We start from the raw sequence: 800 nt of genomic DNA, 5'->3' as shown, positions 1-800 counted from the left end.
AGAAGAGCGATATCTCCAAAGAGAGTAAGAAGAAAAAAAAAAAAAAACTTCACTTCACTTCAAAATGAAAACTCTCAGCGCTCTTCTTATTCTCATCTCACTCTCGGTCATTATCTCGGCGAACGAGAATGATAACAAGCTCGCCCGGACAGTCTGCCACGTGACAAACAACCCAGCCGTGTGCCTCAACTGCCTCGTCAGCGCCGGCGCTGACGTGGCAACAACCCGACCGGAGATCGCGGCGTCGGTGATCGGCTGCCTCAGGCGCGGCGGAGCCTCCGTCGGGGCCCACATGGCCGGAACATCATCGAACTCCTCGGACGCCGACTCGAAGAGGGTCTTCGGAAAGTGCGCAGACTCGTACTCGGAATCGGACAGGGACTTGGCGGCGGCGGCGGCGCTGGTGAGGGACGCGAAGAAGTACGACGAGGCGGAGAAGGCCGTCGCCGGAGCGCTTTACCGGCAGTCGTTGTGCGCCGACGAGATCGAGGAGTTGAAGAGTAAGGTCAAGGTCGAGATCGAGCGAGAAGTGTTGTACAATATGAGAGTTTATGAGGTGCTTTGTGAGGTTGCTGAGAGGATTATTGAGAGGCTCTAGAGAGGGCTTTTGTTTTTTTTAATATGGCCTTATGTTTTATTTTTTATTTTTTATGATATGGGTCTTTGGATGTTTGTAATAAAGAAAGATCGATGGAAAAGATGTATGATTAGAGTTACTTGGCTACTTCGTTGCGCTTTTTACGTGATTTTATTAGTGGAAATTAACAAGCGTTTTCAAGTTTGCCACTTTAAATATTCAA

General features: G+C 49.2%; 1 protein-coding gene across 1 annotated transcript; it reads left to right on the top strand.

The window, feature by feature from the left end:
- On the top strand, positions 1–800 carry LOC149383107 (uncharacterized). The gene has a single exon (XM_089629549.1). It carries the CDS (start codon positions 65–67, stop codon positions 596–598), a length of 534 nt encoding a protein of 177 aa, XP_089485675.1. The 5' UTR covers positions 1–64; the 3' UTR covers positions 599–800.

The sequence above is a fragment of the Urtica dioica genome, chromosome 10 (assembly GCF_054948205.1).
Source record: "Urtica dioica subsp. dioica isolate 48M chromosome 10, U.dioica_male_clone48M_v1_H2, whole genome shotgun sequence".
Classification (NCBI taxonomy): Eukaryota; Viridiplantae; Streptophyta; class Magnoliopsida; order Rosales; family Urticaceae; genus Urtica; species Urtica dioica.
Note: the sequence above shows the minus strand (reverse complement) of the source record. Positions and strands in the feature narration are given on the sequence as shown.

Bases quoted from the DNA above. Each gene is read 5' to 3' on its own strand.
- LOC149383107 (XM_089629549.1), top strand. From the start codon at position 65: ATGAAAACTCTCAGCGCTCTTCTTATTCTCATCTCACTCTCGGTCATT.